The following is a 12,409-nucleotide window of genomic DNA, read 5'->3' as shown; positions in this document are numbered from 1 at the left end:
TGACACCATGGGAAAATCAAAAGAAATCAGCCAAGACCTCAGAAAACAATTGTAGACCTCCACAAGTCTGGTTCATCCTTGGGAGCAATTTCCAAATGCCTGAAGGTACCACGCTCATCTGTACAAACAATAGTACGCAAGTATAAACACCATGGGTCCACACAGCCATCATACCGCTCAGGAAGGAGACGTGTTCTGTCTCCTAGAGATGAACGTACTTTGGTGCGAAAAGTGCAAATCAATCCCAGAACAACAGCAAAGGACATTGTGAAGATGCTGGAGGAAACAGGTACAAAAGTATCTATATCCACAGAAAAACGAGTCCTATATCGACATAACCTGAAAGGCCGCTCAGCAAGGAAGAAGCCACTGCTCCAAAACCGCCATAAAAAAACCAGACTATGGTTTGCAACTGCACATGGGGACAAAGATCATACTTTTTGGAGAAATGTCCTCTGGTCTGATGAAACAAAAATAGAGCTGTTTGCCATAATGACCATCATTATGTTTGGAGGAAAAAGGGGGAGGCTTGCAAGCCGAAGAACACCATCCCAACCGTGAAGAACGGGGATGGCAGCATCATGTTGCTTAAGGAGGGACTGGTGGATTTCACAAAATAGATGGCATCATGAGAAGGGAAATTATGTGGATATATTGAAGCAACATTTCAAGACATCAGTCAGGAAGTTAAAGCTTGGTCGCAAATGGGTCTTCCAAATGGACAATGACCCCAAGCATACTTACAAAGTTGTGGCAAAATGGCTTAAGGACAACAAAGTCAAGGTATTGGAGTGGCCATCACAAAGCCCTGACCTCAATCCTACAGAAAATTTGTGGGCAGAACTGAAAAAGCGTGTGCAAGCAAGGAGGCCTACGAACCTGACTCAGTTACACCAGCTCTGTCAACTTATTGTGGGAAGATTGTGCAAGGCTAACCGAACAACAATTTAAAGGCAATGCTAGCAAATACTAACTGAGTGAATGTAATCTTCTGACCCACTGGGAATGTGATGAAAGAAATAAAAGCTCAAATAAATCCTTCTCTCTACTATTATACTGACATTTCACATTCTTAAAATAAAGTGCTGATCCTAATTTTTACTAGGATTAAATGTCAGGAATTGTGAAAAACTGAGTTTATATGTATTTGGCTGAGGTATGTACATTTCTGACTTCAACAGTACGTGTCGAGTATACAGTAGATGCTAGTAAATATCTACTTCATGTAGACAAATAGAAACTACTGCCAAAGCCACTAGACCTTCCACTAAACCTTCATTGTCAAGGTTCGACATTATACTTACCATGCCCCTGACTTAGCATGTGTGATCACCATCCAACATATCATGGACAAACAACCCGAGAAGTAGTAAAACATAAAACTGTCTTAGCTGTGAAATGTCATATTAGTGGAATACCTTAGAGGTAAACACTACACTGTCTTAATCTAAACTGTTTTTGGTCCAATAGTAAGAAAGCATTCTGTATCCTGTTGTCTAATTTTCTCTCTTGGTTTTAATCAATGATAAAGTCTGAATAATGTTACATAAAAGGTAGGGTTGAGTGAATTTGTGGATGAACATGTAACTGGCTGGGTAAGGACCCAAGCACTCAACACACAGCTTTCAGAGGTCACAGGTCAGTCCTGAGGTGGTCAGTTTAACTCTCAGGTTACTTGCTGTAGCCTTCCATCAGCAGAAAAGAAAACGTGTGTGTCTTGGTGTGTATGTTTTTGTATGCAACTGAGCTAGATGAATAAAAAGTAGGTAAAACTTACCACTAACATACTGTTTAATTAGCCTTTCAGTACATCCATCACCTGTCACAAGGTATACTCCATGAAATCAAATAAAGGATCATCAAAAATATGCTTAATTTACTCATGATGTTATTCTCCATTGATATAATCTATTTCTGCATTTATACATAACAATAAGAGTTGAAAACATTGCAATAGTGTAAATATCTATCTATATTTATATATAAATATTTCAATGTTCCTGCCTTTGTGAGACAAAGCTGTATACTGGTAGGGGCCCTTGCTATGCTTTGGGCACATGAATCCTCTGATCTTTCCCTTTGGCTAATGAACCACAAACATATTGTTAAGATTCACAAAAAAACACAAACATTTTCTGAATGGCTAGATGCAACAGCCTTTGTTATTACAAACGTCTAACTGTAAGTTGCTCTGGATAAGAGCGTCTGCTAAATGACTAAAATGTAAATGTAAAATGTGTTTAGTGTCCAATGCTGCAAACTCAAAGGGATGATGCATTTTACACATCAATATCATCATGTTTTCAAACTCATGCAACAGTATTTGCATAAAGCATTTAACTAAACATTTCCCTGATATCATGGCGCTGTAATTCAACCAAAGCCAAAGTCCAAGTCATTCAGGCAAACTTTTAACAAAACTCCAGGCAGCCATTGATACGCACACATTTGACCGTTCTCCATTTTAGGTCAACATTTGCAAGACATCACATATTTGTGATCAGGATCTGGGCTATGAAGAGACATCACCCAGCGCCAGTTAATGTGTAAGTCCTTACAGCCCTACTCTAAACATTAGAGAGAAGTGTAATTATTGGAAGAACGGGCCTTGCAGCTTGGTGCGGACCTGGTCTCGTTTCACCTCTCTCTCCTTGAGGAAAGACTGCAGCTTGTCAGTGGAGAAACACAAGATGGAGTCCGTGTGTTTGGAGGGGGCCCGCTCGCCCCGTACCCACGGGTTCTGGAGGCACTCCGCCGCCGAGGGTCTCTCCCTGAAGAAATGCATCAGATGAAACACATCAGGAACATTCTGAAATGGTTTGTTAACACTATCTATCAATTACCCCTCAATGAACCAACTTTGGGTGTGCTTGGCTATCTCAAATAGGCAATAGGTACTGTATAGGTCTTGGTCAGATGTGGTCAATTGACTCACCAGGCCTTGATGCTCAGTGTGTTCTTTATGAAGTTGATTGCTCCCTCTGACAAGCCAGGGTAGCAGCGGCCAAACTGGATCTTCCCCTTCCGGATGTTTCTGTCCCTCTCCCAGTTGAGGTCTGAATGGAACGGGCTATCTGCACTCAACCTAGGTGGTGAAAGCGAGGACATATTTGTTTATTTGGATCCCCATTAGCTTTTGCAGAAGCATCAGCTACTATTCCTGGGGTCCACAAAAAAACACAAAACATGAGAAGTAACAAAACACTGATATATGAGGCCAGTCACACAAATTTAAAATCCAACGATACACAAAATATCCCATATACAAAATATATAATAATAATACTAATACAAACAATACAACAACAAAAAATAATGTATGTGTTAGAGTGTGTGTGTGTGTGTGTCCCCTCGCAGTCCCCTCACATAGACATATCAGAGGAGAAACAGAAGAATACATGGCAGTATGGCTGTATAGCGGGGTGTCAAACATACGGATCCGGTCCCGCGAGCCCATTCAATCCGGCCTGCAGGGGGTTTCAGTTTTTCTTTGAAAAACGGTCTTAATTGACATTGAAATGACTAAAACCAAATTGGAACTGTGTAAAAATGATAATGGATCTACATTTACAGTCTCTTCACGCTGTCCAGCTTGCTAACAGTCATCGAAACGAATGCTAGATAGTAAGGGAGCATCGGAAATTCCAAAAGAAATGGATATGGGACAATTTTTTTGACATTTTGACAGCAAGGAAATATAACACATTTTAAGTGTGGCCCTCAGGACCACTGTGAAGACCCAATGTGGCCTGCGGGGCAAAATGAGTTTGACACTCCTGATATATAGGATACAATTTACACATCCAGTGCAATCAGTACTCTAAACATTAGAGAGATGTGTAATTATTGCAAAAATAATGAAATCCTCGTGTATCTTTCTGGGTCATTCCACCAATTGGGTGCATTTTCAGCAGTGTAACTTGGTGAGAAAAAAAACGTGTTTCACCTCATTTTAACATTCTGTCATAAAGAGCATATGTTCAACTTTTAAAAAAAACATGTCTTCACATCTCCCAAAAAATCACTCTAGTAAGTGCCTATAAAGAGCCAAGTAAAGTAACAGTGTTGATATTAAAATAAGTTAATATGTGTGCAACAGGGAGGGGCAATTGAATGTTTCACCCAAAAAAGTTTCACAAAAGAAAATGACATTATTAAAACATTTTTAGCCTGTCTATCTGTGGGTAACAGGGTTAAAGTATTGTGCTTGACCCGCTCAGTTTTCCACCAGAAAATGGCCAAAACGAGTAGAACCAGCTCACCTGCATTTACACTGGGGTTTGACTATTAAAAAGGAAAGGTTTCACCATATTAAAATTTGAGTTCAGTTCACGTAACAGGGTCAGATTAAATACATAATAGTCGCCAGAAATGACTTTGTCAAAACAACATAATAATTAGGGCTTTACAATGATGGTGAAAACATTTTCAGGTTAAATAGGTTAATATATTCCTAGAAGTCACAGAGGGAGCACAGAGGGATATGTCAAAATGCTAAATTGTGGCACTTTAGCAAGTCAGATATATTGAATCGTCCATGTGGTCTATATTAAATGGCACATCATTTAATGTAACTGGCTTTTAAAATACAATATTTGTGCTCAATTTCTACTTAAAATATTAAAAGGGACACAAAAGGCACTCATTTCGTGGAACAACCCTTCTTACTTTAACTGACTTTAACCTCCCCACGTCTACCTTTGACTCATTCCTCTCTGCCTCCTTCTTTCCACTCCTCTCCTCTTTTGACCTCACCCTCTCACCTTCCCCCCCTACTCACAAGGCAGGCAATACGCTTGACCTCATCTTTACTAGATGCTGTTCTTCCACTAATCTCATTGCAACTCCCCTCCAAATCTCCGACCACTACCTTGTATCCTTTTCCCTCTTGCTCTCATCCAACACTTCTCACTCTGCCCCTACTCGGATGGTATTGCGCCGTCCCAACCTTCGCTTTCTCTCTCCCGCTACTCTCTCCTCTTCCATCCTATCATCTCTTCCCTCTGCTCAAACCTTCTCCAACCTATCTCCTGATTCTGCCTCCTCAACCCTCCTCTCCTCCCTTTCTGCATCCTTTGATTTTCTCTGTCCCCTATCCTCCAGGCCGGCTCGGTCCTCCCCTCCTGCTCCGTGGCTCGACGACTCACTACGAGCTCACAGAACAAGGCTCCGGGCAGCCGAGCGGAAATGGAGGAAAACTCGCCTCCCCTGCGGACCTGGCATCCTTTCACTCACTCCTCTCTACATTCTCCTCTTCTGTCTCTGCTGCTAAAGCCACTTTCTACCACTCTAAATTCCAAGCATCTGCCTCTAACCCTAGGAAGCTCTTTGCTACCTTCTCCTCCCTCCTGAATCCTCCTTCCCCTCCCCCCCCTCCTCCCTCTCTGCGGATGACTTCGTCAACCATTTTGAAAAGAAGGTTGACGATATCCGATCCTCGTTTGCTAAGTCAAACGACACCGCTGGTCCTGCTCACACTGCCCTACCCTGTGCTTTGACCTCTTTCTCCCCTCTCTCTCCAGATGGAATCTCGCGTCTTGTGACGGCCGGCCGCCCAACAACCTGCCCACTTGACCCTATCCCCTCCTCTCTTCTCCAGACCATTTCCGGAGACCTTCTCCCCTTCCTCACCTCGCTCATCAACTCATCCTTGACCGCTGGCTACGTCCCTTCCGTCTTCAAGAGAGCGAGAGTTGCACCCCTTCTGAAAAAACCTACACTCGATCCCTCCGATGTCAACAACTACAGACCAGTATCCCTTCTTTCTTTTCTCTCCAAAACTCTTGAACGTGCCGTCCTAGGCCAGCTCTCCTGCTATCTCTCTCAGAATGACCTTCTTGATCCTAATCAGTCAGGTTTCAAGACTGGGCATTCAACTGAGACTGCTCTTCTCTGTGTCACGGAGGCTCTCCGCACTGCTAAAGCTAACTCTCTCTCCTCTGCTCTCATCCTTCTAGACCTATCTGCTGCCTTTGATACTGTGAACCATCAGATCCTCCTCTCCACCCTCTCCGAGTTGGGCATCTCCGGCGCGGCCCACGCTTGGATTGCGTCCTACCTGACAGGTCGCTCCTACCAGGTGGCGTGGCGAGAATCTGTCTCCGCACCATGCGCTCTCACCACTGGTGTCCCCCAGGGCTCTGTTCTAGGCCCTCTCCTATTCTCGCTATACACCAAGTCACTTGGCTCTGTCATATCCTCACATGGTCTCTCCTATCATTGCTATGCAGACGACACACAATTAATCTTCTCCTTTCCCCCTTCTGATAACCAGGCGGTGAATCGCATCTCTGCATGTCTGTCAGACATATCAGTGTGGATGACGGATCACCAGCTCAAGCTGAACCTCGGCAAGACGGAGCTGCTCTTCCTCCCGGGGAAGGACTGCCCGTTCCATGATCTCGCCATCACGGTTGACAACTCCCTTGTGTCCTCCTCCCAGAGTGCTAAGAACCTTGGCGTGATCCTGGACAACACCCTGTCGTTCTCCACTAACATCAAGATGGTGACCCGATCCTGTAGGTTCATGCTCTACAACATTCGCAGAGTACGACCCTGCCTCACACAGGAAGCGGCGCAGGTCCTAATCCAGGCACTTGTCATCTCCCGTCTGGATTACTGCAACTCGCTGTTGGCTGGACTCCCTGCCTGTGCCATTAAACCCCTACAACTCATCCAGAACGCCGCAGCCCGTCTGGTGTTCAACCTTCCCAAGTTCTCTCACGTCACCCCGCTCCTCCGCTCTCTCCACTGGCTTCCAGTTGAAGCTCGCATCCGCTACAAGACCATGGTGATTGCCTACGGAGCTGTGAAGGGAACGGCACCTCCATACCTTCAGGCTCTGATCAGGCCCTACACCCAAACAAGGGCACTGCGTTCATCCACCACTGGCCTGCTGGCCCCCTACCTCTGAGGAAGCACAGTTCCCGCTCAGCCCAGTCAAAACTGTTCGCTGCTCTGGCACCCAAATGGTGGAACAAGCTCCCTCACGACGCCAGGACAGCGGAGTCAATCACCACCTTCCGGAGACACCTGAAACCCCACCTCTTTAAGGAATACCTAGGATAGGATAAAGTAATCCTTCTAACCCCCCCTTAAAAGATTTAGATGCACTATTGTAAAGTGGTTGTTCCACTGGATATCATAAGGTGAATGCACCATTTTGTAAGTCGCTCTGGATAAGAGCGTCTGCTAAATGACTTAAATGTAAATGTAAATGTACTTACATTATAAAAGCCAAAACCCCAATAGCCCAGATGTCGGTCTCAGGTCCGACTCCTTGTCCGTCGAGGATTTCTGGAGCTTTAGGAAGGACAATGTAAACTGATAAAACATGACAGAAAGAGAGGGCATTCTTCATAAGAGTTTTACATTCCATTGTTTCCATTAGTATGTGCCAGTAAATTGAAATAAATCTTTCAAGGAAGAACATTTATATTCCAGAGGCAGAACATAGAGGTCGAAATTAATTAAGGTTTTGGTTAAGGTTAGGTTTAGGAAAAAGAGTTAGGATTAAGGTTTGGCATCGTTTCAGTGAGGTTAGGGCAAGGGTTAGGAAAGGCATAACAGTTAACATTGGGTTAGCATACCACCATCTGCCATTCTGTTTCTGCCCGTTGTCTGTGGAGAGGCACACGATGGAGTCTCTGTGTGAAATGGGAAGATGGATGTAACTGTTCTTCAAGAGCAAAGTTGAGTGATGAAGTTAGGCAAGCTTTGGTTCAGCCTATCATCCCTATCCACCCATCCTCCCCGCTCATCCTTTCCAGTCATTCTCTTGATGTACCTTTCTCTTGTCCCAGAATGTCCTCTATGTTAAGTGTCTGTCCGGGTGTGAAGGACTGAGCAGAGCCCAGGTCTACAATCTTCAGCACGTTGCGGTCCGTCACCAGCATGTTGTCCGACTTGAGGTCCAGGTGGACGACGCGGCGGCTGTGCAGGTAGTCCACAGCACTCAGGATCTGGGCCAGCAGCTCTGCCACATGGAGTTCAGCATAAAGATCTCTGTTTGGGGGGAAAAGGAGGGAGGGAGGGAGGGGGAACATGGTATATCTAAAGCCCATCTTCTGCATCTTTACCAAGTACAGTAAATAACACATTTTGCATCCACACTCTGGAAATTGCAAACCCATTAGCCAGGCAACACTACCTAACTAACACGCCCCCCCAAACACTACTAAGTAATGTTGTAATGTAAAGCAGGCAGCGGTGTCTTTCTGACCTCTCAGTCAGGTTGTAGAGCAGCTCTCTGCCAGCACACAGCTCCTGGATGAGCACCAGGTAGTGGGGGGTAATGTAGGCCGTGTGCAGCTGCACCAGGTGGGGGTGGTTGAGCTTCTTAAGCAGCTGGTACTCCCTGAGCACCAGAGCTCTCTTTTCTGGCCTGAGGGGGGTGATCTTGGCAGCAAACAGCTGCTGGCTCTGGCTGTCCTGACACTGGGTCACCACGCTGAAACGACCCCTGACATGGACAACGCGGAGAGAGAGACAGTGAGAGAGATTGCACACACATCTGTGCTGGCCTACTTTACAGGCATGAAGGACAGATGTGTAGCAAAGAAACGCTCAATGAGTACACATTCGCATCGTGTAGAAAAAACTGCAACTTTCCTAACCCAGTGTTGACCGTTCAGTACCTGTTGATCTCTGCGAGGAAGCTGTAGGTCTTGTGGCTAGGTTGACCTCTTGATCCACTGCCCTTTGATCCTGGGTACTCTGTCTGGATGAGGGGAATGTGGGTCTCTGTAGATTAAAGGAGAACTATTATATCTGGCCACAGACTCAGAAAGGGAGGTAGAGCACAAAAACAAACTCTCATCAATAAACTTTAAAATGAAACAAGGAGTATATAGAATTTTCTTGCCTTTAGGATGGATTGCCATAACAACAGGTGGTGAAGGGTCACTGAAAGGTCCTGCCCCCTTCTTGGTGATGCAGCCCACCCGGAATATGTATCCTGCTCCTCTGAGTAAGTCCTTCACTACGTAGCAACTGTCTGTCACCTCCTCGCACAGTAGCTTCCACTCCCGACCTGTGGCAGTAGAGGGTATGGGAATGTTTTATAATTCTAATATTTTATGAGCAACAGGTGCATCATCATCATCATCATCGTCAACATCCGGTAGACAGTGTTAAACTTGTTCAATTTAGTGTCGCTTCACTTCACTGCACATACACCACAGGCGGCTGGTGGTACAGCGGCTCATGGCACTGAATTGGGGTGGACGGGCGGATGGTAATGGCTGGGATGGCATGAAAGGAATGATATCATACACATCAGACACAGTTTCCATGTGCTTGATACCATTCCATTTACTCCATTCCAGCCATTATTATGAGCCATCGTCCCCTCACCAGCCTCCTGTGACATAGACATTTCTGTGGAAAATCAATATGCAAATCTGTGTGATCTGCAAGCAGTGTTTTTCGTACCGTCTGTGCTGTACTGAACACAGTAAACCACTGGGTCGCTGGACTGCACCGGTCTCCATACCAGCAGAAATCCACCTGCCTCCAACTGGTGCACATCAGGCCTGGTCAGGTGGATGGGCATCTCTGGAGAGAAAACAGAAAGATAAACATTAGACTTGCAGAGACACGCAAAGCCTCTCTCTTGCTGAGGAGATTGCAAATTGAGTCCAAATATACTTCACCTTTGTTCTTCTTGAATGCAGGTATTTTAGGTATTTTAAATGAAAATAATTTGGACTTCTTTTTAGCACTCTCCAAGCCAGCGCTCGCCTTTTGCTCAGGTGGAGCAGGAGATGAACCCTTTACAATCGGCCCTGCATCACACCAAGAAACATAAAGGGTGGAAATTCGGATTGTTTCCACTACATGAGAGTGATCCTATTCGGAAAAAGTGTATGAAACTAAAAGTGCATGGTAGCTCACCTCCCTTCGTTAAGTCCTCCTTGCTGGACGATTTAGTGAACAGCTTGGTGAGGCTAGAGGCTGATGCCCTCATCTTTTTCCTGAGTGACATGGTGGGGGATTTGGGCTCCAATTCCCCTAGCGTGGGTCCCTGCTCCATGCCCTCCAGTTGTGAGTAGGAATGCCCCGCCCAGGACTGCCTACGTAACAGATTCATGAACCCAACCTTTGGTGACATCCTGGGAGACTTCCCCGTGGGCGGTTTGGCCTGAAGGGCCGGGGTGGACGCATGCCTCTGGAGACGTGCCTCTGTGTCGCTGGCCCTCGAGGGTCTCTCTGGGGCCTTAAAGGACAGGCTGGGGCTGGGTTTCACCGGCCGGACCGTCTTCTCTACCTTACCATTATTTCTGTCCGTTGAGTTCTGGTTGGGGTGGGTTGTCCTTCTCGGTGGGATCTGAAGTTGGCCACTCCGGCGCTGTGGCTCCTTATCAGCTTCCACAGCCTCAGACCCCTGGAGCAGGGAGCAGGGGGATGTGGTGATCAGGGGCTCCTCCTGGTCATCATACTCATCCCCTGCTCTCCCTCTTTGTGTGGCTGCAGGGCAGCCGTGGGGCAGCTCCTCACAAGAGCTCAGCCTGCTGGAGCCCTCAGAGCCATGCTCCAGGATGAGGGACTCAGCCAGGGAGTACTGAGAGCCAGCCAGGTTCCCCGCCTCCTCCTCTGGCCTGAGGCTCTTCTCTGGACCAGCATGGGGCGATTTTGCACACAGTTTCTGAAGCCTGGCCGTAAGCTGTTTGGGAGCCACTGCCACTGAACCTCTTCTACCTCTCACTTGGAGAGGGGGAACGTCCAAGCTCTTCTCCTCTTCCTCCTCGTCAGTGAAATCCTCCTTAAGATTCAAAGCACTCTCCTCTTCTCTGTGTTTGGCGGATCCTGGTGAGCGTCGGGAGTACTCGTCCAACGACCTGCTCCTCCTCTGTGGTGGTGCATTGTGCGAGAGGCTGACCCCGCTGTCAAAGGAGCAGGACTTGAGCATGGACGACTGCAAAGACCCTCGCCTTTGCCCATGATTGGTCTCGCCTTCGTCCTCCACATACTCAATGAGAGGCTCGTTGAGGCGGCTAGAGAGGCTTCTGCGGAGCGGCTTGCGGCCCCTCTCCTGCTTCTTGGCCTGGAACTTGTCCCTGAGAGTCATGTGGCGAGCGGACATGGGCGAGAGCTGCGTGGAGTTGTTGTAGAAAGTGCTGCGGATCAGGCTGCTCCTGGCGATGCGGCCTCCTTCACTCCCAGACGCGGAGCCATCATCCCCCTCGGAGAGGTATAGGGACGGGCTGCTTTCTCGGCTGACCCTCCTTTCCCTCTGGGGGGTCGGCTGCTGTGAGGCGTCCGACGACCCTATAGACTGCCTGCTTAGGCTCCTCTCCAGCACGCTCCTCTGTCCTCCCATCTCCTCCTCCTCCTCCTCCTCCTCGTCCTCCTCCTCCATGGTCCCCTCCTCCTGCTCTTCCTCCAATTTCAGTTTGGCAAAGGGCTCAGGGATCCTGGCTCTCTCCATGAGGGGCTCAAATTCTTCCTCCTCGTCGTCTTCATCCTCGTCGGCTGTGGTGCAGTGGTGGAAGAAGTCCCAGGAGTCGGCCTCGTCGTATTCAGAGGAAGAGCCGCTGCTCATGGAGGTGCTGCTGGGATCATGGGGGTCTCGGGGGGCTGTGATGGAGGTCTCCCGAAGAGGGGCATCCAGCAGCTCTGGGATGGGCTTCAAGATTAGCACCGAGCCCAGGCAGGTCAGAGAACGCTGGGTAGAGAGGGGAGAGAATGCAGGTGAGAGAGAAGACAGAGCGGTCATACAGAGCTGGGAAAAGACATCTCGTATTTATGAACATAAAATCTCGTATTTATGAACATAAAAAAATTGGTTTCCCCCCCATTTCGATTTGTTTAAAAACCAAGCATAGCCTACCCTCCCGTTCATCAAGGCTGGTTTAGCAGCATCGCATACAGTAGGTGTGTCTTTTTATCCTGGCCATTAGCCAAAAGTAGCCTACGAATAAAGGAGTTTTAAGTGGTTGACTGAGCTTTGAATTGTTTTGGAGCATTTTGCCCTCATGCTTTTTTCAATATTCACAATTCACATACTTACATTTCGCTTGTTTAAGTAGGCTATCCATTCCCATTTTCAAAGGGCGCCCCTCGTCCAATTACCAAAGACACGCTCCTCCAAAGTATTCAGTCCTCCTATAATGCCATATCAACAGCAATTTTGTGTTGTTGATCTGCCTCGTACATAAGTAACGATACAATCTTGATGGCAAGATGGCGCCTTCAGACATGGCAGCTCTGCTTCTAGCTCCAAAGCAACTTTGCAGTATTTAATTTTTTGTGTGTTATTTCTTACATTATTAGCCCAGAACGTTTTTTCTGTTATTACATACAGCCGGAAATAACCTTTGAATATCAGAGCGGCGGTAACTCACCAGCATTACGACCAGGAATACGACTTTCCCAAATTGAATCCTTTGTTCGTACCCCCCAGGGCAAT

The 12,409-nt window shown here is 46.9% G+C and overlaps 1 protein-coding gene across 4 annotated transcripts in view; it reads right to left on the bottom strand.

The window, feature by feature from the left end:
* Nucleotides 1-1,773: 1,773 nt before the first annotated feature.
* The window catches only part of obscna (obscurin, cytoskeletal calmodulin and titin-interacting RhoGEF a), a 96,749-nt gene continuing 86,113 nt past the window's right edge, over nucleotides 1,774-12,409 (bottom strand). For 2 of the 4 annotated variants that reach the window (XM_014215881.2, XM_045687337.1), the window contains 11 exons: nucleotides 9,895-11,665; nucleotides 9,654-9,785; nucleotides 9,433-9,555; nucleotides 8,864-9,031; nucleotides 8,637-8,742; nucleotides 8,222-8,461; nucleotides 7,787-8,004; nucleotides 7,590-7,646; nucleotides 7,227-7,323; nucleotides 2,936-3,085; nucleotides 1,774-2,771 (listed from right to left, as the gene is read on the bottom strand). In XM_014215881.2, the coding sequence (XP_014071356.2) occupies nucleotides 2,591-2,771; nucleotides 2,936-3,085; nucleotides 7,227-7,323; nucleotides 7,590-7,646; nucleotides 7,787-8,004; nucleotides 8,222-8,461; nucleotides 8,637-8,742; nucleotides 8,864-9,031; nucleotides 9,433-9,555; nucleotides 9,654-9,785; nucleotides 9,895-11,665 (3,243 nt within the window). In that variant the 3' untranslated portion in view covers nucleotides 1,774-2,590. The remainder of the gene's footprint in view (nucleotides 2,772-2,935; nucleotides 3,086-7,226; nucleotides 7,324-7,589; nucleotides 7,647-7,786; nucleotides 8,005-8,221; nucleotides 8,462-8,636; nucleotides 8,743-8,863; nucleotides 9,032-9,432; nucleotides 9,556-9,653; nucleotides 9,786-9,894; nucleotides 11,666-12,409) is intronic. The other 2 variants (XM_014215882.2, XM_014215883.2) reach the window with 2 other exon arrangements.

This window comes from Salmo salar, chromosome ssa10 (genome assembly GCF_905237065.1).
Source record: "Salmo salar chromosome ssa10, Ssal_v3.1, whole genome shotgun sequence".
NCBI lineage: Eukaryota > Metazoa > Chordata > Actinopteri > Salmoniformes > Salmonidae > Salmo > Salmo salar.
The sequence above is the reverse complement of the archived record's forward strand: the minus strand, read 5'-3'. Positions and strand labels throughout refer to the sequence as shown.